The sequence below is a fragment of the Tilletiaria anomala genome (genome assembly GCF_000711695.1).
Source record: "Tilletiaria anomala UBC 951 chromosome Unknown K437scaffold_54, whole genome shotgun sequence".
NCBI lineage: Eukaryota > Fungi > Basidiomycota > Exobasidiomycetes > Georgefischeriales > Tilletiariaceae > Tilletiaria > Tilletiaria anomala.
Window position 1 is genome coordinate 69,222 of NW_013546968.1, and position 25,500 is coordinate 94,721.

Genomic DNA, 25,500 nt, shown 5'->3' on the forward strand with positions numbered 1-25,500 from the left:
ACCATACTATGTACAACCGCTGTCATTGCGCCTCGCCGCAGCGTATTTGTGCATGTAAGCTGGGCGCTTCTTAGATGTTCCAACCAGGCCTCTGGTGCACGTTGACGATCGGCCTTTGCACACGCGCGATGCCACCGGTTCCTAAGCTGCGCACCTTGCGCACGGCAGCCTGGATCGTCTCGTACTCCTTCTGCTCCCACGTCTTGCCATAGCGCAGGACGATGCTAAGCCGTGCGCTTGGATGGTGCTTCGTGCCCATCCGCGCGCGGCCCTTGATGTCTGCGCGCGCGATGTACCGCCCCTTGCCGACCCAAGCCTCGCTGACTACGAGACGCTTGACATCCATGCCCTTCTCCGCCGCGTGGTCCCGCGCGAGCGCGAGGGTAGACTGCACGCGCTTGGCGGCGCGCTTGGCGCTGAACTGCATCTGCAAGATCGCCAGGTCGATCGGCTTGCCGCCGATCTGCGACGCTAGCAGCTGTAGTTTGCGCGGCGAGATCTTGAACGTCGCCGTGCTATACTTGTGCTCAGGCTCCGCGGCGTTCGATCCTCCCCACCGCTTGCGCGCGCGGCGGGCCTCGCGCTTGAGCAACTCACGCTGCGCATCGCGCGCTTGCGCCTTGAGGATGCCCGACTGCCCCTCGACGTCGTCGAACAGCGCATCGCCGTCAGATGAGATGGCACCGAGCGCGGCCTCGCGCTGCTCATCCACTTCCAGCCTACGCGCTTCGTCCGGCATCAGGCCGCCGCGCTGCCGCTGGTTTTCGCGCTCCCGACGCCGACCAAACACGGCGCGCCCTATCGTCGGGCCCAGTCGTGGGCCGAGCCAGTCACTGATTGCAGAGCGTGATGCAGTAGTGGAAAAGCTACGAAATGAGTGCAGTGTGAAAAATCACGACGCAGAATCAGCATTGGCTGGCATCGATGGCTAACGAAGGGGCCCCATGGGTAACGCTTCTTACTTTCTGCTTCGAACTATGAAAGCCCGAAGAGCATATCCCTTGTTCTGCAACTGCCCATCTGCTGCTACTGCTGCCATCCCAGGAGACAATGGCGATGAGACCAAGGTGCCGCGAGAGGAGGAAGCGATGCCCCGTGATGACGAGCTGCAGCACGAAGGGCAGCCGGTTTGACGACCGACGCTCGGCAGAGTGGCCGCTTGTCGTGGGAGGGCTGAGCAGCGCAGCGCCCTGGAGCTTGGCCCAACTACTGGACGCATGGCTCAGGCGATTGATAACTGCAGCGAGATGGAATGTGCTACGGGAAACGGGTCCTCCTCGAGCCTGTGCCGAGGCCGCCGGTTGGTATGGGGTCAGCGAGGAAGAAACGAGTGGATTTGCACGTTGTCCAGCAAGGAGAGTGGAGAAATGGAGAACTCGAGGCTGAGAAAAAGATTGCGAGGGCTGACAGCAACCCTACTAAAGGAGTCCATCCTTCGATCAATGTCACGTGACCGACTATACCCCTTCTTAGCGCTCTTTTGCTTCTAGCAGCCAGTCTCAAGTGAGAAACGGCGGGGTGGTCCGATCACCATCTCGCGACTGCTGGTGCTCACCCCCCCCCGGAGTCTTCAAAGTCAGTTCAACGCCGGGATAGGGTCAGCGCCGAGAGTGGACCCGCCAGCCAGCTCGTCGTCGTCCATTGGGAGAGTCTGGGTGGGAGCTGCGTCTCGTGCTCGTCGCCACATGCATACATTCGCTTGTTGAGATGAGTACATGGTTGGGCGATTGATTAGTCTGAATACCCCGCAGCGGGGACATCGTGCATCCACCTCAATGTGCAGTTCTTACAAGCTCAAGGACCGGAAAACACGTCCAATTTCCTCAATACATGAGTGCAGTTGCTGGAGCCGTTCCAACTCTGTTTGAGAAGGCGTACTGCGTACCCCCCTCACGATGGTCACCGCGACCGCTGCAGCAACAACAATGACAACAACACCATCGCCATCATCCCCTAATCGCCTCGTGGCGGACGCAGGCACCTCCTCAGCGAGCTTTGCTATTCACAGCACCAGAGGTGTCCATGACACGGTAATCACGGAGGCCAGCTTGCCCAACACAGCGACGAACGGTAGGAGCAATACAGAGAGCGAAACTGAAGATGGCAATGACGCCTTGCCTACGCCGGAGCAGATCGCCGCGGGGGATGAGGTCAAGGTGAACGATGAGCACGGTAAGAGCTTTCGCTTCGGTGATCTGCGCAAAGGCAGGAAGACGATCTTGCTTTTCGTTCGGCATCAGCACTGCGGAATCTGCCTCTCGTACCTCACCAGCCTCAACTCTCACCCAGCGTTCAAGAAGCTTGCCAAGGCGACGGCATATGCCGACGGTCCGAGGGCGGAGACTGCGCCAGACACACAGGTGATCATCATCAGTCAAGGCGCTTGGAGCGGCTTGAAGCGCTATCGCGACTTCTCAGGCCCGATCGAAGATGCGACAGGGAAGCAAAACACGAACCCGTTCCCCATATATGCGTCGACGGACGCAAACCTGTTCACCGCGTACGGAGTGACGAGGCACACACTCGCAAAGGGCACAAAGCAGGACGCTGCACCTGAAGTCAGAGGGATCAACATGTTCAGCATCGTTCTCAAAAGCCTCAAGGAGACGCTCGGATCGGGAAGGGGTATCCTAAATGGAGGGAGTTACAGCAGGCTTGGTGCCGACTTTATCATCGACAAGGGTGAGTGACGCTAGCAGGCGTGTTCGATATACGGTTCGTGGTACAATACGGAACCATACCGTTGACCACGGATCTCCTTTCCTCTCCACTCTCTGCAGATGACAAGCCCATCTTCGCCCACCGTATGCGCTCCACTCGCGACCACACAGCCAGTGAACGCCTCGCTGAGCTTGCAGGCCTCGAGGCGTGATGATCCTCCACCTGTCATGCCCGGTACAATCGCACGAACGACATACCCGCCGCATACTCCGATTATAAAGTTACCCCCGAGTTACCTACGATGCGTGCACTTATTCAAAACCCCCACCCCCTGCTATCGATCTTGCGTTCGATTCTGATAAGAATCACGGGAAAAGGTCATACATGACAATGTTGGCACTTGATCGTATTATCTCATCTGCGATGTGGGCATTTTCGTAAAATTCGTTCTCGTTCTGTCGTGTACTTGCAAAAGTATTCCTCCCTCTGACCTCTCATTCCCCGGTCGCGTGCCGCGCATTGTAGTTCTGCACGATACGGCTCAATTGTTTGAAGAACCAAGCGCGAGTGCTCGCCTGTTGGTGTGGTGTGGGACAAGTCAGCTAAAGCGGTCTCGATGATAGGGCTCTTCTGGGGTGTGAACTCACGTCAGCAAGATTCAAGTAAGGGCCTTGGATTCCTCCTCGGAGCAGCAGTGCAATACCCTGGCTTTCCAACCTACAGATTTCGGAAGGGCATCATGTTAGTCGAGCAGTCGCTGCGTCGTTCCCGCTGGACACCCACATGACTCACGAAATGGAGCTCAATTCGCTTAGTGGCACATCCCAAGCCACCTTCAGACGCAGTGTTCGGATATATACTGCAAAGATGAATATCCTGGTTAGCAAGCGTGTTAAGAAGTCTGCAAGCAGATGTACCTACGGATTCGGTTTACGGTCAACATGACCGCACTGTCTCCTTCATGCCCTCCAACATCGACATGTGCAACGTAGTGCTCCTTCATGATGCGGCCATTGTCCACATTCTTGAGCCACGTCTGTCCAAGTGCCTCGCGGTCCGAGTACGGCCGCACGATGCCATCGCTGGCAATGAAACGCGGCAGACGGACGCGGTCAATGTCATTTTGGTCAAACACCAGAGTCGTGTTGCGCATGCCCTCCGTCACGTTGGACGCCAAATCAAACACGCCAACTGCGGGCTTGGTGATGGCACCGACCAACCCTTTCCCGACACCCTTCAGGAAGCCACCGGCGCCACCTTGCTCAGCGCCCTCGAGCGGCTTCAAGGCTAAGCCTTCGAAGCCACTGGCAACGCTGGTGAAGAATGAGTTTGCTCCAGCTGCGATGCCATACAAAGCATGCTTTGGCTTGTTGCGGAAACGGCTCATCCTTCTTCGGCTTTGGAATTCTTGATCCATGGTGGCTGCAGCAAGACCTTTTCCAATGCTGCCCGTCACTTTCGACACCGAGTCCGTCACACCAAAGACGGTCTTCTTGACGAAAGAGCTTGCTCCCCTGGCAATCCCTAGACCAAGCTCCTTGTTGCCGTGCATGACGAGCCCATGATATGGCTCGTAAAATATGTCCGCAACTCCTGAGCTAACGTTGTTGAAAAGACCAACAGGGTTCCCGAGGAAATCTGCGGAGCCAAGCACTCGATAAAGCTGCATCAAGAAGCCTTGACCATAGTGATATATGATGCGCTCTTGCAGAATTGCCGAAGAGAGGCGGACATTCTCGATGACGAGGGCATTCAGCCTCACAGGAGCTTCGTTGACATTACCCAAAGCCATGGTCAGGGCGTTGAAGAAGAAGATCATTGGGTTGCGAGAGCTGACTCTTTCATCCGCGTTGACGCGCTCCGTTCGCATGAAAGACAAGTTAAGCGCCACCGGCTGGAGATGCAGGATCTCGTAGTAGACGTCGTCCTGCCCTCGTTGTGCAGATTTTGGCTCCGGAATGTTGCGGGGATTCTCGATGAAGTCGGTGTCGTTGGCGGACTCTTCCTGCCAAAATGCGCCTTCGAATTTGGAGAACTCGTAGACGGCAAAGAGGAAATCCTCATCGAGTTCCACTGTGATCTCTTGCAACAGCACTGATGCGTACTTGATGTGCATCACGCCATGGCTCTGATCTTTGAGCCTAATTAGCGAAGCCTGAAGCGTTGGGTGGACTTCAAGATCCTTGCCATCTCTCGGGAGCACGGTCGGGTAGAGCACGATCGGGAATAGGCCACCGAAGAGTTGATTATCGATCTGGATCCACTTGCAGATGAGATTGATTGCTGTCGTGACTTCTGACTCTGTGTAATGGACCTCCAGACCGCGGAAAGAGATGTAGGCCAGCTCCTGCACGTTGTTATTAATGAGCGAAATACCCACGCCTTCAAGCTCGAGGTTGTAGGAAGACATGATTTTGGTATCGACATCCACGGCTTCGAATCCGAGGTCCTTCGAGCTGGACATGGATTCCGTGCGGGAGAATGTTGAATTCTGCCTGGTCAGCTTGAAGTTGCTCGTTGATTCCGAGTAGTTGGAGAGGACCAGCGTCTGTGTGGGTCCGTCAGCTCTGACATCAAGCGATATGACGCGCGAGCCTCTGCCATCTGAATTCGGGACTTTGAACGGTAACAAACTACCGATCTCCATGATGTTCACGTTGCGCTCTCGCCCCCCAACCATCAGCTTGATGAGTTTGTCAGGCAAAGCCGGGTAATCCCAAGCGTACTTCATCTTAGATCGAGGCTTAAGCTCGTATCGTTTCCCTACGGCTTCATCGCTGCCAACCGCGCCACTCGAGTCCCTTGACTCGGCTGCTTGCGCAAACGTGAGTGTGTGATCGCTTTCATTTCGCAGCATGAATGGCCAGGGGCCCGTCTCCGGGCTGAGGGAGATGAAGATGGTGGGCCCTTCCAAAGAGACATCGACCTTGATGAGGTGTTGGTGATGTCCACTCTTGGCAATCCGTAGATGGACGACACCGATGTCCTCGATGTTGAAGGGTGCAGTCCACTTGTTATTCAAGCCAGGGTAGGTCAATGTAAGCTGTTTTGTTGCCCCGACACGCAGGAAGTGCAAAGGCGCCCGCTTGGCAGCGTCGACCGTAATAAAATCCGCAGCTCCTGCTTCACGGAGGCTGATGGCTTCACCCAAGTGATTGCTGATGAGGTATCGTGGCATTAACTTGACTACTTTCGACAGCTTGAACTTGCCCAGACCGTCTTCGATTGTCAGGCCGACGTGCACTTCTTCGTTCTTTGTTGCCGAAGGGATGGTTACTTCAGTCTCCGATCCGATGGCTTCGAAGGAGAGTGGCTTTGACCACCCCGACTCTCCAACCTTGAGCAGCATGCGATTCCGCCGGTCGTTGGAGCTCTGAGAGAAGAGGAATGGTTCTGGTTCCTTCGATGCAGCATAAGCAGCTCCTTGAGGTTGGCCGGCCACAAGCTTCGCCACACCCATCCAGGACTTTGTCTTGAGCGCGAACGGCAGGTTGGTCTGATTGATGAAGATGTAGGGAGAGTAGATCTGAACCTTGAATGCGCCGCCAGACTCCGGGAACTTGATGTAGTGAAGGCGCAGTTGCAGCTTGAGTCCATCAATGTCCGTCAGCGTGAGATATTTTTCCACTGGGAAATCGTCTGGGTTGTCGGTTGCGACAATCGCAAATTCGCTTGGCGCAAAGACATCTGTCTTCACATCAATGCTGAGCAAGAGCAAATGGGAAAGCTCGACTACGTGGATTGGTGAAACACCACCCTTCCTAAGATAGCTAGACCAGTTGTGGTTGAGATTTTTGTCAAAGATCCGATATTGGATGTCGTACGGAAGAAGGTTCTCAACCTCAACCGGAGCTCTCAGCTTGAGGCTCAGTCTCGGGTACATCCGGCCGCGAGGATCCTGCTTGTCGTATGCCGTGTAGCACTGAAAGAGGAACGGTGCCTCATTCGGGTCTTCAGACATGCAGGTGACGGTGCGTGTCGATCGCTTGACAAGGTCTTGCCAATGCAGCGCCTCTTCTGACCAGCCATACTCGAAGCCAGGATCAGGGCGTATCCTTATCCTGTTGTGGTATGCGGCTTCGATGGGCACAGGGCAGTCTTCTGAGGGGGCTATCTTGCGAATCACCTCCGTAGGATTACCGTCCACATCCACGACAGTGATTTCAACAGGGACCAGTGTGTGGTTTTCGACCTTGAACGTTGAGCGGAAAGTGATCACCTTGACATTATCCTGAAGCTTGACTTCGAAGAGGAGACGGTGTGCGACCTTGTCGAGTTTTGGTCGGAGATTGAGAATGAATTCGCCTTCTCTGTCGACGGAGATGTGCTTCAACCGTTCCCAAGGCATGCCATCGATCTGCAAGGAGAGCATATTACCAGTTGATTCCATGGCGTGCTGCAAAGTGCGAAAGCTGACTTCAGTGATCTGCGAGTATATTTTCATTTATAGGTCAGTATAACTCACTTCTCGCATGACTTTCCAGTCATCAAAGCGCCACGGCAACTCCTCTCCATCCTCCAGTTGTTGTGGCTGCGGCTTGATCCTCCGATCCTCGTGTTCAGGCCAGAGACTGATCTTGTAACCCGTTCGATTCCGGATGCGGAAGGGAGCAGCGTTCCGGTACGCGTTTGGCCTGCTTGACTCATCATTGAGGATGGCGACAGACGTGAGAGCAGTATCGATCAAGGTTGATGTGATGTTCAGCTCCAGTCGTCGGGTAGACGAAATGGTCATCGTTGATGATGTGTCATCGCGCGTGCTTGACATGGAAATCATGAATTTGACGGTCCAAGGGTCGATGAAAGGCTCCCAATGAGATCTCGATAGATTGTAGTAATTGATGTAAGTGTTCAATGAACTTTCCACGCGCAGGTCGGCGGACCAGTCTTGCACGTCCACGCTGAATTTGCCGAAGTTCATGTCAATCAACGGAAGGGAGTGCACATCGCCAATAACGATGACCTGCAGACCTGCAAAAGATGCCTTCAATAGCTCCTTCGACATGAGCAGCTGCGCAGAGACGATCCGTTCACTGCGCGCTGTGGCCGCACTGGCACTGGTATCTTTATGTTGTGATCCGATGGTCCGCGCCTGCTCAGACCTTAGGGATTGTGCGCTGGCGCTCGTCGCGACTGAGGTCTGACGCTTCGGATGCCGACCTGGTTGGGCGTACGTCTCTTCATTACCCTGCGAAGAGAGTTCGATTGCCTTGTTGATGACCGACGAGATGAGCATGATGTCGCGGTACGCCACGCGCAGGATTAGCGGATCCACGTCAATCTCAATGCTCGTCATCAGCCGCAAGGAAGATGCCCTGGAGTCCATAGAGAACGTCAAATTGAAGTTGTCTAAGAAGCGGACAGTGTCTTTGGGCTTGTTCATGCGACACATGAACACCCCGAATTGATCGACTGTGAGCGCCAAGACACCTTGTTGAGACATCAGAACCTGCTTGATTGACAAAACGATGGCTTCGCTGTCCGCCTTCTCAGGTGTGGCAAGAAGGATGATAGTCGGAGCTACGACATTGACACGATAGGCCAGGGCTGGCTCAGTGTATTCATCTTCGCCTGACATCGCATTCTTCACTGCGTCCCCACTGCGCGAGCGCACATCAGCTGTGGACGAGCCCGCTGGAACAATAGCTGATGACTTGGATTTTTGAGGCGACACCTCCTCCACTTTGATCTCCGTGAAGGGACTGGAGAAAAAGTTCAGTAGCGCAAACATTGGATCTAGAGAGAAAATGACCTTGGGGCTGTCGACGGTGATGAGTGCTAGAGCGGAGCTGGCGGACTGGGTGTAGCTCAACATGAACTGGTGCCCGTCGTGTCTGACGGCAGGGACGATCTCTCTGAACTTAGTCTCCTTCTCCGGCCGAGTGTCATGGACCGTGAATGACTTAAGAGCTACCTCGGCTTCTAGAGATGTGTCAGCAAGCATCTTGAGCTTTACTTCTGTGTCGTTCAGAGCGAAGCGCGCAAGGCTTGCATTCTGCAAGCTCTGTTGACTCGTCGCAGCATTTGTGAAAAGCTCCAGCTGAATGCCGTGCACAGTAAACAGTAGATCCAAAGTCGTGCGCACGGAGACATTCTCGCCGTCCTCCCGATGTGCGACGGTTCCCAGCTCGGGCAACATGTCGACAGCGCCACCGTTAATATCATGTGAAGAGTTTTTTGCTTGGGGCGGAGGCGACTTATTCGCGGCCACATTCACCGATGGTGCCGTTTCACTATCATCCTCGATGACGAACGCCTTGGGGATAGATTGTGTGAGGGCCATGATAAAGCAGTACTGCTGTTCCGTCAGCATCATGTTGACGTCAGACATTCTGGCCAGCACCTGTGTGTCGGGTTGAGCGCTGCTTGCGGCATTATCAACGTGATCAGTATGAGTCACGTCGAATGAGATGTTGACATCGTCGATCATCTGCACGCGGTATTCTTGGTTACCGAGGTGCATCCGGGACGCGAGGCGGATGTGCCGGAGGCCCGCTTCAATCTTGGTGACGACATGATCTGTATCCGGAGCCTGGAAGGTGTTGTGCGCGTATATCTCACCCAAATTGGCGATCATCACGTTCGGTGAGCGGGGATCGCGCGGAAGGACGACGATCGGCGTCTTGATAACGACGTCGTAGTGCATTTTGACGACGCGCTGTTGCAGCTGGGATGCCTGGGCACTTGCAGCCTGTGTGGCAGCGTCGTAGACCGACTTCATCTGCGCGAACTTATTGAAGAATTGCAACAGTTCCTTGACCGGCTCATCGAGGAAGGTGAAACGGAGCGATCCGGTCCGCAGCCAGATGGAAGCGTCGTAGCCGGGGTACGTCGTACCTTCCGTGGCGTCGAATGTCTCGTACGTAAAGTCGGCCAGCTCGTCGCCTTCGATTGCAAGCAGCTTAGCGAAGCTCGGGTCTGCAAACTTGCGCTGCACATTGTCGGTCAAAGACAACGAGCCCAGACGCGCAGCCACTCTGATGCTCTCGCCACGCAACAGCACGGCGACGTCTGCAGTGGACAGCGTGAGTGTCGCGAGGAGGATGCCGTCGTTATTCAGGCGCAAGACGATCGAATTGAGCTTGACACGCACGCGCAGCTTCTCCTTTCGCTCCACGGCTTGCGCTTTCGCGTCCCCGTGGTCGCCTTCGATGGCCTCGCCTGGTTTTGCGCCAGCATTGACCGAAGGATGCTCGACGGGGACGAATGTCTATTGGGGAGCATGCAAAATGCAGCCAGGTGAATGGCTTCGGCGTATGAAGAAGCAGAGGTAATGCTGTCACTCACTGTCATGATCCAGTCGTAGGCAACAAGGATGCTTGCGCGTGTGAGCGTGAGGTTGATTGTAGAGAGCTCGACGTTGATGCTCTGGTCGATTCCCTCGTACTTGGTCATGAACTCTGGATGTTCAGCATCGACGCGCGTGTACTGGACGTAGACGAGATCCCGAGGACCGCGGGGCGAGGATCCCGGCAGAGTATTCTGCCTCGAAGCATTCGAGCTGTCACCAAGCGAGCGCGACGTGATCAAATAGCGGAACTGCTCGCCCTCGTGCTCGATGATCTTGTCCTCCAGATCGAGCGACCGCAGACCGACGTTGACGTCCAAATGGAAGGGGAAGACGGCGACATCGACAAAGAAGCCCTCGAACGTTGCCTCGACCAGCAGCTTGTCCGGCTTGCTGGGGTCGGTGTTAGATTTGAAAATCGAGCCCTGCAACAAGTCGACGCTGAAGTTGAGCTCAAAATTCTTCTGGTTCATGTTGACTTTGTCGGCCTGAGCATCTTCTGCATCCTGGAACTCGTCCTTTCCGACGTCCTCGTCCTCGCCTGCGTTGTCCGCATCATCATCATTATCAATATCATCGACGAGATACTCGTTCTCGCTCCTTCGGAGCTGACCAGCCAATCGCTGACGCCGCTGCTTGGAAAGGTCGAGCGTCGCAGCGCTGTCACTGCTACGTAGAGCCGCCTGCTGCTCTTGTGCAGCGCGCGGTTTGGTTGCGGCAGTCGTAGGCTCAGCCTCGGAGCTGCCCGACCCGATGTTGGGAATGGCGATATCGATGATGCGCATGAGCATCTTGTATTTACGATCGGACAAGTTGACGCGCAACTTCGGAAGGTGTCCGGTCATCTTGAACTTAGTCAGGTTCGGCGCCTTCGAGAGGATCGAGTTGTGCAGTGTAAAGTCGAGGTTGATGCGCTCGAGTAGATGCAGGCGGTGGTCCGTCGTGTCCGACGACAGGCCGACGAGGCACGAGCGCAGATCGGTTCCCATGACGAGCTGGGCAGCTTCTAGCTTGACAAAGAAGCGGTCGTACATCAGGTCCTCCAGCTGGCGGTAGTCTTCCTCAGTGTACTGCTTGTGCTGCTTGGAGCGTACCGTATCGAGCGCGGCCTTGTCCGCGAGCAGGCTCGAGACGCTGATGCGACCCGCGTCGAGGACCATGTGCTGGCACTTGCGGACTGTTACGTCCTCCGGCAGGATGATAATGGGCGCCTTGACATCGACGTTCATGTTGATCGTCTTGTGGTTCTCCAGCGCGTTCTCCAGTCCGGTGCGGGTCTGCTTTCGGATACCCTCAATTGTCTCCCCTGCGACGTCGATCAGCGCGCCGATGAGCTCCAGCTCGCTCTCCGGCGGCTCGAAGAACTTGACAATCGCTTCGATGTAGCTCCGGTGGTAGATGATCTCGGTACTGCGCAGATGCAGAGTCAGCGCATTATCCGCTCGGTCGTCAAGCGGCTTGTTCTCAAACTTGAGGTAGAAGAACGGATCTTCCGGGTTTGACTCCTTGCGTAAGTCCTTCTCCATCTGCTGCAAGGTCGCAGGCGCACTGTTCTGCCTGCCAGGCATGTCGAACTTGTCATCCTTAACACGGACGATCTGTGGGTAGAGCGAGTTGGGCGTGGTGCCGTCATACACCTTCAAGCCACCGAGCGAGACGGCAGCTTCGAGGTTGTCGATGCGCTGGATTATGTCCGCTTGCAAACAGTCGAACACAAGGCTGACAATGTCCGCTCCACGACGCTGGTCTCGCAGCGAGAAGGAGCCGGTCTGCAACTTTGCTGACAGGCGAAGTTTCATTGCCTCCCGAGGCAGATCCAGCGTAATCTCGCGTGCTGCGCCGGCAGTGGACTCATCCCACTCGATGGCATCGTAAAGCTCTCTCCGCTGCTCCTCGTTCAGCACACTCTCCTCCTGGTTCTTGCTCTGTGCGCCCCCTCCGCCCCACAGCCAGCCCAGCCATCCGCCGCCACCCTCGCCACCTGCAGCTTCGTGATCAGCTTGCGCGTTTCCTGCAACTTGATGCGGCCCATGCTTGCGCGCAGCTTCCCTCTCCTTGCGCAGCTCAAAGCGCGCGATGCTGCGGTAGAATCTGATGTCCTTGTAGTCAAGACGTCGCTCAAGTGAATCGAGCTCGGAGCCTTCCGTGGCCTGCGCGACCACACCTCCCGCCTGCTGCTGTGTCTTTTCCTCGGCGCTTTTTTCCTTTTCTTTGAAGAGGCGCACATACTCTTTGCGGTCGTCTCTGCGCTGCTGAAAGTACTCCCAGGACCACAAGCGGTGCTTTTCATGGACCTCGTTGAGGATCGCTCGCCCGGCGAAGCGCAGCAGCGCGCGCGGCCTGTTTTCCTCCAGCTCCTCGGGAGAAGGTCGGAAGCGTCGATACTGCGCTTGGCGCGTGTAGAAGTGGAAGAGGTCGGTAAGGGAGATCAAGTCGTGGTACTGCTCATCGTCGAGTGCAAAGCCAAGCTCATCGAAGAGAAGCTGTGCATCGAGCTTGGGAGTGTCGTCCGTCATGGTGCGGCGCATGACCAGGCGTCCGGCGCCGGACACAGGCTTGAGCACGAACTGGTGGTCTGGTAGGTGTCCATCTCGCGCGATGAGAGCATTGAATTTTTCCTGCGCCTCGTTCACTTCGTTCTCTGCTAGACTTCCGCTATCCGTATCGAAATACACTGCGAGCGACTCTAATCGCGCGAGCTTGTGGATACCCTGAGCGCTGTTCTGAATGAACGTCGGGTTCCAATCTGCATCGGTGGAGACTGCGCTGAACTCGGCGAGGGTGATACCAGCGCTGAAAGGGTGCTCGGGATTGGAGATGGCGTCTTCGTAGCGTATGTGAATATTCCGCACGGTAATCTGCAGATTATCGACGATCTTGGTGACGAGAGAGGAGGTAAAGGACTCAGACTTGTTTGCGTCTTCGGCAGAGGTCTGCAGAACAGTATCCCTTCCTAGCAGTTCTGCATTCGCCAGCTTCTCCTGCTTGACTGCTTGTGCACGCGCATCTTCCTCCTCTTCATCCACCTCTGCACTTGCAGCCTTGGGTACAGCGAGGAGGAAGACATTTTCGACGAGGACTCGCACGGGTTTCCCTTTGAGATTTGACCACGGTATGGAAAGCGTTAGGTCACCCAGATACCCCTCCTTCACATCAATCGGCAGCCTGAACTTGTCCAATGCCGATGTCTTTAGACGTAAGCTGTGCAGGCGAGAACGGCGCGTGACGTAACAGATTCAGGAGGTCAGCCCGATAGATAGCACGACCGCGCCTGCTGACTCACTTTTTGAGCTTCACGTCTCCGCTCCAGATGCCGATATTGAGCTGGCTGGTGTTGAGCCCATCGACATACGCCGCCAGGAATCTATTGAGGACGGAGGCGAGGACGCCCTCCAACATGGTTGCGGCGAGGGCGCGCTGCTGGGTATGTGACTGGAGAGCCTACGTCATGTGTGCGCCCACGTTGCGTGCCCCCTTTGGAGTCGGCTGTAGAGAGCAAGAGCTGATGGGGAGGGGATCAGCACGGGGCGCAGGTGCGAGTGTGGGAGCGATGCCTCCGATCCAGTACCGCCGTTGGTTTTGCGGCCCTGTTGTGGGAATGAATGCAGTACAGGAGATGAATGAACCGCCAATGGGATGCGATGTCATCTTGGCATTAGCCGATTCGACAAAAAGGTCACACCGCACGAACCACTGGCTGTTGAATGCGCCCCCCCTTCCCCGCGGCTCGTCGCCGATCGCAGTGGTGAATCACAGCGAAACCGCTACCGATAGCAGCACACAGCAATGCGTCCGCCGCTCTCACCGCACGGTTCCAGCTTCCAACCCTAATCTCCGCTCGACTAGTTTGGCGTAATGCTCAGAAAATGCGCACTGGGCTGAGATCACACACGGGATTTCTTGTCGAAATACTATGAACCATTCTTTGGAGAACCGATGCGTCGGCAATGGGGCTGCAATACAGGCAAAAGCGCAAGTTGGCTGCCGATCATCCTGATAGAAACCCGCCACCACCACCACCTCCTCTGCTATCCCGACCGTAAAAATCGGCCCTCTCAAAGGTGTATCCATCGAACTGCTGCTGCTGCTGATGTGGATAATGCCCACTGTGCCCCGGCTCGGCCCCACCAGGCCTTGAGCGCGCCCAGAACTTGGTCGCGTGATCGTTGCCTCCGCTCGCAAGAAGGTGGCCCAGCGGATGCCACGAGAGACTCCAGATGTTCGAGTTGTGCGCCTCGTCCATCGCCAGCAATGGTGCTTCCGGATCTTCCGCTTGCAACGACCAGTAGATCATCGAACCTTCCGAGCCGCCCGAAACGAGCAGGTCGCAGTGGACCGGGTGCCACGCGACGCCTGTTCCACGTTAGTGCATGATGCAATCGAGTCAGACAACAGCATGATGGGGTTGGTCGATCAGTCTTTGGCACTCACTGCAAACTTCATTCTTGTGCCCTCGCAATGTGTAGAGCTCTTTCATAGCACGAATGTCGTAGATGCGTAAAAAGTGGTCTCGTGATGCAGTCACAACGAGATTGTTCGACGGCCCACCCCACTTGCATGCCTGGATCGTTTGCTTGTGGCCATGTCTGCGGGCGGTTACGGCGATGAGACCGCGTTGCTCAACACCTGGTCCCCTCGTAAAGCGCCAAGACGGAGAGAGTACTCACAGCGTCGCCAGGTTGGTGCCACTTCGCGGATCCCAAAAGTTGACCAGATTGTCTTTGCTGCCAGAGACAATGAGGCCCTTTGTCGGGTGCCAATCAACGCACTTGACGTCCCACCCATGCCCTCTGAGCGTCGTTTCCTCCCGCGCCTCATCGAATGCCCAGATCTTGAGCGTCGAGTCATCGCTCGCCGTGACGAAGCGCGCATCATCCGGGCTAAAGCTGACGCCTCGAATGGCTTCGCGATGTCCTTCAAACGCTTGCAGATTGTTCATATTGGTCTGGAAATATTTGATGATGCCGTTCTGATCGGCAGAGACGAGCCAAACACCCGACTTGGACCATTCAAACGCTCGCACTGGCGAGTCATGCGCTTGCAAGATCGTCTCGAAATTAAACGTCAGTCCGTTCCATAGTGTGAACTCGCCTGACTGCGAGCCTGTCAGCAGCCTCCGACCTTCAGGCGTCCACTGCGCGGCACACGAGAAGCGTCAGCGGCGGTTTTTAGCCACTTCGACTGCGACAACACTCACTTGAACAATGTTAACCGGGCAGCGGACCTTGTTCGTAGATGTATGAACGGGCGTCGTTGCTATTGAAGTGCTCGATCTTGAGTATGCAAAAGGCGGGTGAAGCTGGTCAAAGGAGCAACGAATGGTCAGAGGTGCATTCGATAGTTAAGCAAAAGGCAAATGCAACGGCATGAACCTTGCTGATCGAGTGCACGCTAGGCCGCATGTATTCGTCATCGTGTCGATAGCACGTTCGATGTAGCCGGTCCTGCAAGTCAAATTCCAAAAGTCAGGGAATCATGCCGTCGCTTCATCTCCGTCCAGCAGCCCAAGTTCTGACTTACAAGGTTGTAGCGCATGTACGTGCCAAAGTAATCGACGGTCCGTCTCTGCAGGAACTTCCTAGCTCTCCGCCCTTCGAAACCAGCTGCCTGAGCCGCAGCCTGCGCAGCCTGCTCCTCCTCTATCCGCACATCGATGGGCGGCGCCTGTGGCGGCTCGTGCGCCAGGTGGTCGGGCGACCACGCTGGCCGCTTGCTGGACGACGGTCCAGCGACAGTCGCGCTCGATGGCTCTCCAGACATGGCGAGCCTCTTTCAAGCTCGGCGCTAAGAGCGAGAGATGGCGGCAGCAGCTCTGGCTCCCAGACGTCTTCCGTTTCTTTATGTGGCACTTGCGAGCTCCATTGAGATAGTTGGCAATCCACCGCATCCCCATCTACGTCTTCAACAGCGACCAGCAGAATATGTCCTCGGCTCGATCCGTGCAATGGGCACATCACGTGACAATGCCGATGGTACCTTGTACTTAAATACTACTGCTGCTACACTCCGGCACAACGATTGGCTATCTCAACAGTCAATATGTTGTTTACTCTCTTTTCCTCCGCGGGCCGACGGTCGAGTCAATGGAAGGCTGATTATGTAACGTTCCTCCATCATCAAGATCTCGCAGTGAGATATACTCGTATATATAATCTCCGTGTCATTGATGATCAAGCCTCATTAAGGACCTCCTACATACCAACTCACGTGTGACCTTGTGCCGTCTGACTCGGAAGCTTTTTGTCTACTTCGAGACCCTGGCCATCGTGCTTGCGTATTCAGCGCCACCTTTGCCGCTCACTCCACACCGGCAGAAACCTCCTTTGAAGGGGGCCGCTTGATCCACTTCACCTTCCTGCCCCTCCCTCCATGCCAGGCCCGCATCTACCACAAGCGATACCTCGGATGACCGACTCGACCTCCGGGCCTGGGGGGCCTTCATCGCTCAAGTTCGCATCCCTCAGCGTCCAGTCGTACGTGTTGGACAGCCCTCCCTTCACAGGCACTGCAGTCGGAGGGTCTGGTAACACTCCGGGCCCGTCCGGTTCGAGCGAACAGCAGCCACTGGAGAGCCCGCCAACAGGGCAAGAGAAGGACATGCCTGCCGGCGAGAATCATACCACTTACTCTTCCTCTCGCACGTCTGCCGAAGACGACGGCGGGAAGACGCCGAACCACCACGCCGCCCGGTTATCAGAAATGCATCCATTCGGCCAATATCGCCAAGAAATATCAGCAGAGGAAGGAACTCGATCACAAGCATCATCTCGGGATCAAACTCTTCCGCGGGACCAGGATGTGCCGAACTGGAATCTTGATAGCCAGCAAAGGCTGCCGCCCTCTTACCCGAACGGGTTGGGCAGCCCACGGCCGGCATACTCGATGCTGGCGGAAGACTTGGATGGCGTGGAAGATGCAACGTCGGTCATCACCGATCGCGGCGTAGACGAAGAGGTCGATGGAGATGGGACAGCTTTCGTGCTACGCCGCTCAGGATCATTTTCTGTACACAAGGTACCCGTACAGCCGCAGTCGAGGGTGAGCAACCAGCCCTGGCGAAGTAGATAGGGCCTGAAGTCTTATTTTTGAATTACCTCTTTACAGGATCAATATCGATTCCCAAAGCATCGCTTACCGCTCAGGATGCGGGACGAATCCAAAATCCCACTGATCATCGTCGCCTGCGGGAGCTTTTCCCCACCAACATACTTGCATCTGTGCGTGGCTCGCTTCTCTGGCATCCGTGGTGCGCGCCCCACTTCACTGGAACTTTGCTAACGACTGCATACCTACCTGTTTTCATTTGCCTGCTGTGGAATGCAGGCGTATTTTTGAAATGGCCAAGGATTCTATTGTCGAATCTGGCAAGTACGAGCTGCTCGCTGGCTACTACTCGCCCGTGTCAGATTACTACAAGAAGGAGGGGCTTGCGAAAGCGACGCATCGAGTACGCATGTGCGAGTACGTATCGTATCAATGCTCGAAGTTGCAGACATCGCCGCTCATGCATTATGATGCTCTCTTCCTGTGCGACGCAGGCTTGCGGTGGAGAAGACATCGACATGGCTCATGGTCGACGCGTGGGAGTCGCTACAAGACGAGTACCAGCGCACTGCCGTCGTGCTGGATCATTTCCACGAGGAGGTCAATGCAGGACCCGATGGAGGTGTCAAGCTCAGCGATGGCTCACACCGACCAGTAAAGATCATGCTTCTTGCAGGTGGAGACTTGATCCAGAGCATGGGCGAGCCCGGCGTTTGGGCGGAGCCAGATGTGAGTCCTGCTGCCATCGTCGTTCCGAGTGTCATTCACCCCAGACTCGCTCATTTCTGAATTCATTTACTGGCAGCTGCATCACATCTTGGGCAACTATGGCTGCTTAATTGTGGAAAGGACCGGCGCAGATGTCTGGTCCTTCTTGCTTGGGCATGACCTTTTATGGCGGTATCGGCGGAATCTCAAGGTGAGCAACCAGAAAGACAGCCTTGCTGCGTCAGAGGGGCGTACCTAAAAGTATTTTCTCTTATGGCCCCTTTGATGCACCAGATCGTCAAGCAAACAATCTACAACGACATTAGCAGTTCCAAAGTTCGCCTCTTTGTCCGTCGCGGGCTGAGCATCAAATACTTGTTACCGAACTCAGTGATAAACTATATCGAAGAGCACAAATTGGTGAGCCGGCCTGCGCAAAGCAGAGTGCTCCTCTCCCCCATCTCAAGTTCTGGTACTGACAGTCCATCGGTCTCTTTCCCCCGTCTCGAACAGTATCGGCTGCCTGAAGAAGAGGATCTTGAATTGAAAGAGACAAACTGGTAGAGATTGCCAAAAATGTGGAACCCAAATGCAAAACCTTGTACTCGCGCATGTGCCTCACGGCCCGCAATGATACCTACAGGACTTTGGAAAAGCCAAGCAAATCATTGTGGTCGCTTGCGGGAGGGAAACAAGTCTGCGCCTGCGGACGAATTGGAAGTGTTGCAGTGTGACCAGAGCTGCGCGAGAAGTAGGCCAAATTCAACTCGAAATAGGTACAAGTGATTAGCATAGATTCCAGGTGTGTAAAAATTCAGCTAGCAGACTGTCGCGGGCGCCAAAATGACCTTTGGAGCAACAGCTTCTACTATTGTTGTTGTTGTTGTTGCTCCTGCTGATGCTGATCAAGCGCTGCGCCACTACTGGTGATGCGCGCTCGTGACCGGCTCCTACTCCTAGTCATATGCCGACTGCTGGCGCGCCGGGCCATCTTCGGTGGCTTAGGTCGGAGGAAGCGTGGTGGTCGTACGACGCCGTTGAAGACCATGGTACCTGTGACGAGGAAGATGAATCCCAGGCACTGCAACGAGCCTGTGAGGGGCAATAAAACTTCCCAGCCCTGTAAGGCGAAAGTTGAAGAGCATTAGCTTATGAGCACGAGTGTGAGATCGCGATGCATCCGCTGCTTACCACGAGGAGGCTGACGATCCAGATGCCAAGCGTACGGCAGGTATCTGGGTGATTTCAGAACGAAGTCAGCACAACGGCAAGAAACGTGGCTTCTTGACAGTGAAGGTAGACGCACCAATTGTACTTCTAGCTGTTGCACTGACTGTCCTTGTGACGGAAAGTCCAAAGAAGTTAAAGAAGGCGATGGAGAGCGCGATCGCAACGCTGCTGTAGAGGATGGCAGGGACGGAGATAATCTGCGACCAGCCAGCATGGAGATCGAATGGCCCACCCTTGCCATCAGGAGTCTTGCCAATGAAGTAGTGCAGGAAGATCATGCCTACTAGCGTGGTTGAAAACCCGAATATTCCTTCATACCCGACGGCAAGGAGCGGCTCGACAGTGTACTTGGACATAATCTTCTCCTCTCTGAGACAGGTCAGGCATAGAGAACGTGTGATAAGCTTCGAATCGAACAGCAGCCTAGGCGTTAGGGTTTCTTGAGCACTCACAGCACAAACTGAGTCGCGGTGAAGATCTGAGCAAAGAGGATGAGGAGGACGCCAAGGATGGCCTGGGTTGCCGGCGGGAGGTCATCGTCCGGCCTGCTTGGAGCATCGCTGGTAGACGAAGAGATGAGAGTGCCACTCAAGCCAACGATGGATACGCCAAGCATGACCATTGCGAGGCAAACCCATTGGAAGAGGAAGAGGTGCCGTCGCAGAAAGATGACGCTAAAGACTCCCACCCATAAGACGAGCGCTCCGCGTGTCATTCTGAGGGGAAACAGCCCGCCTTTAGCATACGCATGTCTACGGGAAAGCATTCACGGCGGATGACTCACTGATAGATGCTAACAGGTGTGAACAGAAGGCCAACATTCATGAGTGAAGTACCGATGATATCGCACAAGGCAGGAGTGAAGAAGAGAAGAATCGCGCGCCCTTGCATTTCCTTGGGCTGCGCCGCCAAGCCTACTGCTTCATGCTCCTGTAGCTCTACATTGCCTTGATCTGCATCTGGCTCTGGATCCTGGAGCGCAACTGCGCTATATTGCCCCTGTTTTTTCCTGTACTCCCATAAGAGTCGTGCTCCTACTGGCAGCAGGCAGATGGATTCTCCCAAGAACATTTGCAGTGTCTGCGATGCAATGCGAGGTGCAGAGGAAAGGGTGAGCATGTAAGCATCCTTGCCCAAGCAAGCGGGCTAGCACGACGCACGCACCTGCCAAACGGGCTGAGTGAAGTCGGTGCGGCGTTGTGGATCAGGGTCATCGCAGTGCGCGACGCATTGCATATCTTGATATTTGTTGAAGATAGAGTTGCTGGCAAGTTCACAGCGTGCCACACGAGCAAGAAAGGTCAGCGTTAGCTCTGCGACTAAACGAGTCATCCTACCAATGTGTAACCGCCTCACCAGATGCCGGTCGCGAGCATACCGGCCACGAGGGCCGGCACCGCTGTTCGGGATGCCATGACGCCCGGGGGTGGGTCCGCCCGGGTTGACACCACGCCGTCACCGGCTGAACCTATCTGGAAAGACGCGTCGGGATGGCTAATCGGGCGAGATGGTGATCTGTATGAGGCGCTTGCAGTCAGGATCGAGTTCTGGGGTAGGATGGTACATTGATTTAATTGGTGGGTCCTGAGAGGAGGTGAGGTGCTCGCCACACCCTTACTGCACGCTGCCTGAGAGAGGAGTCTCTGTGTACATAGCCAAGAGCAGACGCCTTTGCATCGAATAAGCGTGTGAGCACAATGGAGAGATAGGGTTGAGCGAGTCGCAGTGGAGCAGAGCACTGTTGGACACTTACGTGGTGACAGTCTCTTCTGGGGAGGAGCTCCGGCAACTTTTGGATCCACATGGCTGCCTTTATGATGAATTCACCGACAGAGACGAATCAAACATGAGAGTCAAAAATCAGTCTCGTCTCTCAACACTTCCCTCCGTTGCAGCTGCTGTCAGCTTGCGCATTCCAACTTGCGTCCTTGCATCCTCATCACACCTGATCCTGCTGGCTGGCACTGGCTTATGGACGGCCCAACTGTAGGTAGCTCGTAGCTGCCTTAGATCACTCACGAAATCGTTAAAATCAACGACGTGCCTCGCGGAGGCTAGAAGGCGAGGCAGGTCCCAGGTGGCTCTGGATGGGATGGTTGTCTTGAGCTTCGACAGCGCTCCTACTGCGCAGTCATCCGACCCTTATGAATGGCAAACGCTCTCCGATTCGCCCTTCTTCCTTGATCGGCCAGAAGCACTGGGCGGTAGCTGGAGCCTGCTTCAGGATGCCAATAATGTTCGGGTGTGTGCCTGGATAAATCTCAAGACTTGCAGAAAGAGCTTGAGGCTCACGCCGTCACACTTTTGCCCTTTGCTCACAGTCACATAGCTCATCAAAAGTAGCCTATTATTTCCCCAAAGGGGTGGGCGAGTAAGTAGCGCGGATAACCCCGATGCTTTCAGAATAGCTGGCTTATGCTGACGTTTTGCCTCATATCGTCCTTCAGCTACCACTTTGGCGAGCGCCATCCCATGAAGCCAGCTAGACTTACCATCACCAATCGACTTGTCTTGGGATACGGGCTTCACAAGGACATGGATGTTTTTACACCTCGTATGGCATCGAGAGAAGAGCTCGAGTGGTTTCATGATGAAGACTATGTCGAGTTTTTGAGCAGGTGAGCCCACCGCTCCCTCCGCACTCTCGCTTGAATACCTCTCACTGACTGCGCACTTGTGTGGTGAATCAAAACAGCGTGACGCCCAGCACCCCCCTGTCGGCAGCATTCACTCGGTTCAACTTTGCTGACGACTGTCCAGTGTTTGATGGCATGTACGATTTTTGCCGATCATACGCGGGCGCTTCCCTGGCGGCGGCAAAGAAGCTCTGCTCTGGCACTGCAGACATTGCCATCAATTGGAGCGGCGGCCTGCACCATGCAAAAAAGTCTGAGGCAAGCGGGTTTTGCTATGTGAATGACATTGTTCTTGCCATCATGGAGTTGCTCAGGTGAGATAGGATGGATGGATGAACGAATGTCTCTTGTGGTCCGCCACATTGACATCGATCCGCCTTCCCGTCTATTAGGTACCATCCACGAGTGCTCTACATCGATATTGACATTCATCATGGGGACGGCGTCCAGGAAGCCTTTTACAATTCCAACCGCGTTCTCACAGTCTCTTTCCACAAGTACGGCAATGACTTCTTTCCCTGCACTGGCGCACTCAGCGAGGTCGGCACCGGTCTCGGCAAGCACTTTTGCTTGAATGTTCCCTTACAAGACGGAATTGACGATGGCGCGTACGTGTCGCTCTTCAAAAGCATCATTGAACCCTGCATCACCACGTTCCGGCCCGAGTCGATCGTCCTGCAATGCGGTGCAGACTCATTGGGCCTGGATCGTCTGGGTTGCTTCAATCTCTCGATCGCCGCGCATGGGGAGTGCGTCCGCTTCGTTAAGTCATTCGGCCTGCCCCTACTCGTGCTAGGCGGTGGAGGCTACACTGTGCGCAACGTCGCGCGCTGCTGGTCTTACGAGACGGCCGTGCTGACGGGCCGTTGCATCCCGGACAAGCTTCCCTCGACAGAGTACGACGCGTTCTTTGGGCCGAACAGACGCCTGCACGAGCCGCTGCAGGCGGGGCGCGTCGAGAATCAGAACCCGCGGGTAGCGCTGGAAAAGATTCGGATCGAGGTGCTGGATCAGCTGCGATACATGCACGGCGCGCCGTCGGTGCAGATGCACGAGCTCCCGCCGGACTTGTCCGGAGCCTGGCTGGAAGAAGACAATCTGACCAAGCCAGAAGGTTGATGACAGAGCGTACCCGTGCTCTTTTGGAACCCGCGATGTTGGCACCCCAAAAAGGCCACCGCTTGATACCCTTGCCCCCAGGATTTACTGTATCTCTATGTCGCGCCTCGCGTCTTCTGTAGCATAGAGCAAAGCGCAAGCCATACGCGGCCATATACCTGGTCCACAACCCAAACCACACTAAACGCTGTCCCGCTCTCTTACCACAACACTTACCTTGATCAAGGCATTGAAGCTTTGAGGTCATGGCGTGCTTTGTGGTATGCACAGACACGCATATTGCATATATGTACATATGTCGGCCATACTCGTGCACATCCCCCTCCATCGGTGCAGACTGCAGTGGAATGGTGGCCATCGGCACACGTACGCCCTATGCCGGAGTTCTACATACGCCTGCTCGAAAGCCAGAGCACTGGTCTGGGGCACCTACATAGACCACGGACTGCTGAGAGCAGCCTCAGAAAAGAGCCCAGCGACCGCACTACGAAAGCGCCACCTTTGCTCTCAGGGACATGTAGAAGGCAGCGTATTCTCTTCCAGCGGATATGCAAGCTCGCCCCTTTCGCTCGTCGTGAAGACAATGGCAGGTTGCTGGAGTCGATGATTGTTCAACCGCTGCGCCTCACTTCTAGGCCTTGGGGTACCCACTGGCTACCATGTTCTTTCCCCGGTCTCACGCGAGGCTGGTCGCCGTACACATACTTATGTACTAAAGGACAGGATGTCTGGTGGCTTGCGATGAATATACAGCGCCATAGTCCCAAGTAGTCCACAAAAATCTCAGCCCTCATCAGACATTCCGTCTGTGGGTAGGTACGGCCGAGTACGAAGACATTTTACCATGACCAGCCTTCCGTTGCGCGGAGACAAGGACCTGGTTATATGTGGTAGCACCACCGTAGGTATAGAGGAACCACGTCACTTGAGCGGGTATGGAGTTGGTGAAGGGCTAAGGAGGCCAATGCAAGCCGACCAGCGAGCGACTGTAGAAAAGAGATGAGCTAGAGTGTTGGTGCGCACAACGACGACGGTGTGAACCTTGTGAGGTGTGATCGTGTGAAGCCCCTGGCGCTTGATCGCTAGACGAGAGCGGCCAGGAGGAGACTTTGTTTCCCTCTAACCATCAAATATGCCGAAGGCACCGCCGTCTGACTGCATTTTGCCACAGACACCAGCGGTGTGACTGGACGGACGGTGACGATCATCCGATGTGACGAGAAAGCTTGACGTGGGCGAAGCGTTCGAGTGCCAAGGAAGGGGGAGCTAGCTAGCGGCAGTAGAGTTAGAATTCGCATGCATGCGCGCCCTTGAAGGTCGGCTTGTGCAGCCAGTCTGGATTCTACTGTGGGTCGCTGTAGGCGATAACGTGCTCCAATAGGATGTCGCCGCCGTCCACATTGTCCAGCACCCTGCAGGCACTGCAGGGCACCACGCAGACTACTGTGTTGTGCCATGTGCATAAATAGTATATGAGCTTAGCATACATATTTGTATTGTACAAGATTACTCTAGTGGCGATGCGAATGGCTCAAAGCGCCGGAATGTGTGTGGAGTTGAGCGCCCTGGTGCCAGTGTCATGGGCAATGCAAAAGAACCCTCTCGGTTATACGTGCCCCCATCCCAACACTCAATGCCAGCCGACAAACACGGCCAAAATGCAGCTCCTGCATGAGAAACTCCCGGGACTTTTGGGGCCAGCGTCTCTAAAAAAAACCCTGGAGCACGCGCGTATCGCCGCTCTGGTATTGTCTCAGTGTGGCATGCCCAATTGATTCGAATTCGAATGGGGGCACGATGGCACAGGAATGTAAGTATCCAATGTACGGACCTGTTCTGGTATGTAGATTGGGCTCTGCAGGCGGTTGTGCTTTGGTTGGCTGGTGATGAGCTGATTTGATTGCGACGAGGCCTACCTGTTGCGAGGCCTTGCATGTTGTATCAGTGTCCTCCCTCGTCCATCCCCGCCTTCAAGCTCTCTTGCTGATGCAACATGCATTCCTGTTTTCTGCTCTGTTCGATTCTGGACAAGAGAAAAGCGACGAATAGCGACCTGGAGGGAAGGCGATTAGAGGCCAGTAACAAACAAAGGTTGCTGACTGCTGGTCCGGACCCTAGCCAGCCGTAGTTGTGATCGGTGAAGCAGTGGCGGTTGCACCACCAACGCCCGACCAAGAGAGCGAGCGAGTCCAGGCAGAGTCTTCATCAAAAGCCCATACTCGATCCCCGTCGACAAATTTCTCGACCGTTGGATCGAGCGGCCCATCTCCTACCACCCCAAAACGAGCCTCCTATAGACGAGTGCAACGTACAAGAGTGTGGCCGTAGCCGACGATGCAAACGTGAGTACAGTACTCCACAACGCTGCGTGGTGGCACTACGAGCGAGGGGAAAACAACTAGCTTGGAGGTCAACTGGTGGCGCGCAGGCCTCCAGTACTACTGCTGTCTGCATTCACTTTACCCACGGGCGGTGAAGTGATATACCGTAGGTGTGACAGCACATGCTGGATGGCGGCAACCTGCGGCACCTCGAGTCGGGCACAGACCACAGAGGTAGATTCCATAGCACAAAGTGATCAGGCTATGCACTCGGCGCTCAGCACGGACAGCGCGAGGTTGGTATAGCGCCGAGCTTCACCGAGCACCTCAATTAGCACCACGAGCGGGCCGGCAGCGAGATCCCCTGGTGGAACAATCCGACGTTCGAGCGACACCTTTGCGCTGCGCACGCAGGCACACCACACGGGTTTGACACCACGTCACGCCGGTGCTGGGCCAGGTTCTCGCTCGAAACGCTCAATCGTTGCAAATT

General features: G+C 55.3%; 7 protein-coding genes across 7 annotated transcripts; 3 read left to right on the forward strand and 4 right to left on the reverse strand.

Moving 5' to 3' along the window:
* Positions 1–70: 70 nt before the first annotated feature.
* On the reverse strand, positions 71–757 carry K437DRAFT_225105 (ribosomal protein L22; the record flags this gene model as incomplete). Its single annotated transcript, XM_013387219.1, has 1 exon — positions 71–757. A coding segment is annotated over one exon (687 nt), but the record flags the coding sequence as incomplete, so codon positions are not given.
* Positions 758–1,580: 823 nt separating this feature from the next.
* K437DRAFT_257178 (uncharacterized protein) lies at positions 1,581–3,195 on the forward strand. Its single transcript, XM_013387220.1, has 2 exons — positions 1,581–2,682; positions 2,781–3,195. The coding sequence occupies exons 1-2, from the start codon at positions 1,926–1,928 to the stop codon at positions 2,870–2,872; spliced, it is 849 nt and encodes a 282-aa protein (XP_013242674.1). The 5' UTR covers positions 1,581–1,925; the 3' UTR covers positions 2,873–3,195.
* On the reverse strand, positions 2,780–13,572 carry K437DRAFT_274672 (uncharacterized protein). Its single transcript, XM_013387221.1, has 7 exons — positions 13,233–13,572; positions 9,949–13,150; positions 7,127–9,871; positions 3,583–7,057; positions 3,454–3,520; positions 3,309–3,378; positions 2,780–3,236 (listed from the first exon to the last, which is right to left on the reverse strand). Exons 1-7 carry the CDS (start codon positions 13,346–13,348, stop codon positions 3,156–3,158), a joined length of 9,756 nt encoding a protein of 3,251 aa, XP_013242675.1. The 5' UTR covers positions 13,349–13,572; the 3' UTR covers positions 2,780–3,155.
* Positions 13,573–13,851: 279 nt separating this feature from the next.
* K437DRAFT_257180 (WD40 repeat-like protein) lies at positions 13,852–15,760 on the reverse strand. The gene is made up of 6 exons (XM_013387222.1): positions 15,470–15,760; positions 15,322–15,393; positions 15,147–15,248; positions 14,617–15,083; positions 14,381–14,535; positions 13,852–14,302 (listed from the first exon to the last, which is right to left on the reverse strand). The coding sequence occupies exons 1-6, from the start codon at positions 15,707–15,709 to the stop codon at positions 13,938–13,940; spliced, it is 1,401 nt and encodes a 466-aa protein (XP_013242676.1). The 5' UTR covers positions 15,710–15,760; the 3' UTR covers positions 13,852–13,937.
* A 380-nt stretch (positions 15,761–16,140) lies between these two features.
* K437DRAFT_141762 (Nucleotidylyl transferase) lies at positions 16,141–18,448 on the forward strand. The gene is made up of 7 exons (XM_013387223.1): positions 16,141–16,987; positions 17,054–17,166; positions 17,273–17,410; positions 17,488–17,722; positions 17,799–17,912; positions 17,996–18,121; positions 18,215–18,448. Exons 1-7 carry the CDS (start codon positions 16,319–16,321, stop codon positions 18,263–18,265), a joined length of 1,446 nt encoding a protein of 481 aa, XP_013242677.1. The 5' UTR covers positions 16,141–16,318; the 3' UTR covers positions 18,266–18,448.
* Positions 18,449–18,704: 256 nt separating this feature from the next.
* K437DRAFT_214889 (uncharacterized protein) lies at positions 18,705–20,349 on the reverse strand (the record flags this gene model as incomplete). The annotated part of the gene is made up of 7 exons (XM_013387224.1): positions 18,705–18,821; positions 18,893–18,936; positions 19,008–19,300; positions 19,384–19,647; positions 19,716–20,011; positions 20,096–20,195; positions 20,288–20,349. Coding segments are annotated over 7 exons (1,176 nt in total), but the record flags the coding sequence as incomplete, so codon positions are not given.
* A 484-nt stretch (positions 20,350–20,833) lies between these two features.
* K437DRAFT_257183 (putative HOS2-putative histone deacetylase) lies at positions 20,834–22,853 on the forward strand. Its single transcript, XM_013387225.1, has 5 exons — positions 20,834–21,173; positions 21,253–21,302; positions 21,379–21,549; positions 21,627–21,881; positions 21,960–22,853. Exons 1-5 carry the CDS (start codon positions 21,024–21,026, stop codon positions 22,684–22,686), a joined length of 1,353 nt encoding a protein of 450 aa, XP_013242679.1. The 5' UTR covers positions 20,834–21,023; the 3' UTR covers positions 22,687–22,853.
* The last annotated feature ends 2,647 nt before the right edge of the window (positions 22,854–25,500 follow it).